Source organism: Adelges cooleyi, unplaced genomic scaffold (assembly GCF_023614345.1).
Source record: "Adelges cooleyi isolate 19-005CV unplaced genomic scaffold, UGA_ACOO_1.1 ACOO_flye_CR_arks_rails_tigmint_CR_PRNA_667, whole genome shotgun sequence".
Classification (NCBI taxonomy): domain Eukaryota; kingdom Metazoa; phylum Arthropoda; class Insecta; order Hemiptera; family Adelgidae; genus Adelges; species Adelges cooleyi.
In genome coordinates, this window is record NW_026096368.1 from 415,690 (window position 1) to 417,299 (window position 1,610).

Genomic DNA, 1,610 nt, shown 5'->3' on the forward strand with positions numbered 1-1,610 from the left:
ATACACTGGCGTGCGCTCAGATACACTAAATATATTATGCCGTATAATGTACAATAACCCAGCTTGCGACGACGAATTGTCTGGAGGGGTTTAAGAGGTCGTTATCCGCAAACGCCACTCGACGTTAGCCCGTGCTCCTATACTTGGACTGGTCCGGGGTGTCAAAGTCATACACTACACTACACTTTGCTGGTTGCATCATTTCAACAATTATTTAAAAAAAGTATAATAAACTTTTATACTTTCACATAATATTATACACAACAGGGATCGTCACCATTGCAAACGGGCTTTTCTATCATTTTTTCTTTTTCATCCACAATACGTTTATACTTATACAATAATATAGGAATGTAATAACAGGAATAAGGATTACAAAACAAAAGAAACACATTAGAATAGCTATTTTATGTCCGACACTATAATAAATTGACGCACACCGCAACAACTTCAATTAAATATAATATATATTTAAAATAAATGTTTACATTTCGTTTTCAACGATAATCCTGGTCATATCTTGGGTGAGTTTTTTCATATCTCTGAATCTTAACAATGAACACGCTCTGTTCGTTTCGGCCCATACTACGCAGTCGTATCCCTTTGTCAAGACCGGTGCCTTTGTCTTATTAGTTAACTGTGCCAAGTAGAACATGATTTCCTTGTCATGGCCATTGACGCTGTACTGTAAAATTAGCATTTTAATTGTAAAATCAGGTTATTTTTACTATCATATATGTAGGAAAAGCTGTCTCTAGTCAATGCGTCCAAGCTACATAAAATATGCTTCACAACATAAAAAAAATATTATTTTTTTCTTATTTGGTACAATACAAATTTGACATTTTAGCTAAAGAAATTCTGTCTATGCTCAACAAACTTGATTATCTCTTTATAATTTAGCGAATTGATTATAACCGACACGACCAAGTTGTTGTAGGTCTCGCTGTAGCTGATGAATAGTTGTTAATTAGGTATAGTGATTTTCGTCTAAGCTATTCAGTGTTTACTTACTTTCACACAGCGCCTGTACTTATGGTACACGTCAATGTCTTCCGTTGTGTATCCGGTAGCACGTTGAGTAGCCTCCATTGCTATTTTGACGGGATCATCTCCTTGTACGATGTACCCTGCGAACGATAACGCGTTTGATTATAACGTGATGTCATTTAAGGGACCACTTTTATAATACAACCTTTCGGAGGCGTCCAGTATTTATCTGGAGTGTACGAAGTGCGAAGCAACATGTATTGAATGTCGCTAGCCAAGTTCCGGAATAGGAACAGACCCGCGGCGCCCGATAATCCAAGAGGTGGCATTTAGATGCTATTTGAATTTAGTGGAAAGTCTAATAAAAATTTAATGGGCACTTTTCGATGAAACTTATCGAGACGTGTATAATTTAGATGTGTATTGATAATTTTCGAATAAGTAATTGTGACTGCGTTGCTAGCAACTGCTAGAATACTTTATTCAGCCAGTATACAATCAAGTTATTTTCGGTAAAAAAAAAAAAAGATATCGTGATTGAATGATTCATGATATTAATACAACCGTACTTGCTTTAAAACACTCCGGAGCCTACCCAAGTGGACCATTGGCAGATTGAA

General features: G+C 36.2%; 1 protein-coding gene across 1 annotated transcript; it reads right to left on the reverse strand.

Annotated features, from left to right (window-relative positions):
- Positions 1 to 484: 484 nt before the first annotated feature.
- LOC126845095 (bis(5'-nucleosyl)-tetraphosphatase [asymmetrical]-like) lies at positions 485 to 1,319 on the reverse strand. Its single transcript, XM_050583656.1, has 3 exons — positions 1,196 to 1,319; positions 1,015 to 1,130; positions 485 to 685 (listed from the first exon to the last, which is right to left on the reverse strand). Exons 1-3 carry the CDS (start codon positions 1,317 to 1,319, stop codon positions 485 to 487), a joined length of 441 nt encoding a protein of 146 aa, XP_050439613.1.
- Between the last annotated feature and the right edge of the window lie 291 nt (positions 1,320 to 1,610).

Coding starts and splice junctions, on each gene's coding strand:
- LOC126845095 (XM_050583656.1), bottom strand. CDS start 1,319: ATGCCACCTCTTGGATTATCGGGCGCCGCGGGTCTGTTCCTATTCCGG. Junction 1,131..1,195: donor ATACTGGACGCCTCCGAAAG/GTTGTATTATAA, acceptor TATCGTTCGCAG/GGTACATCGTACAAGGAGAT. Junction 686..1,014: donor AGTACAGGCGCTGTGTGAAA/GTAAGTAAACAC, acceptor CTAATTTTACAG/TACAGCGTCAATGGCCATGA.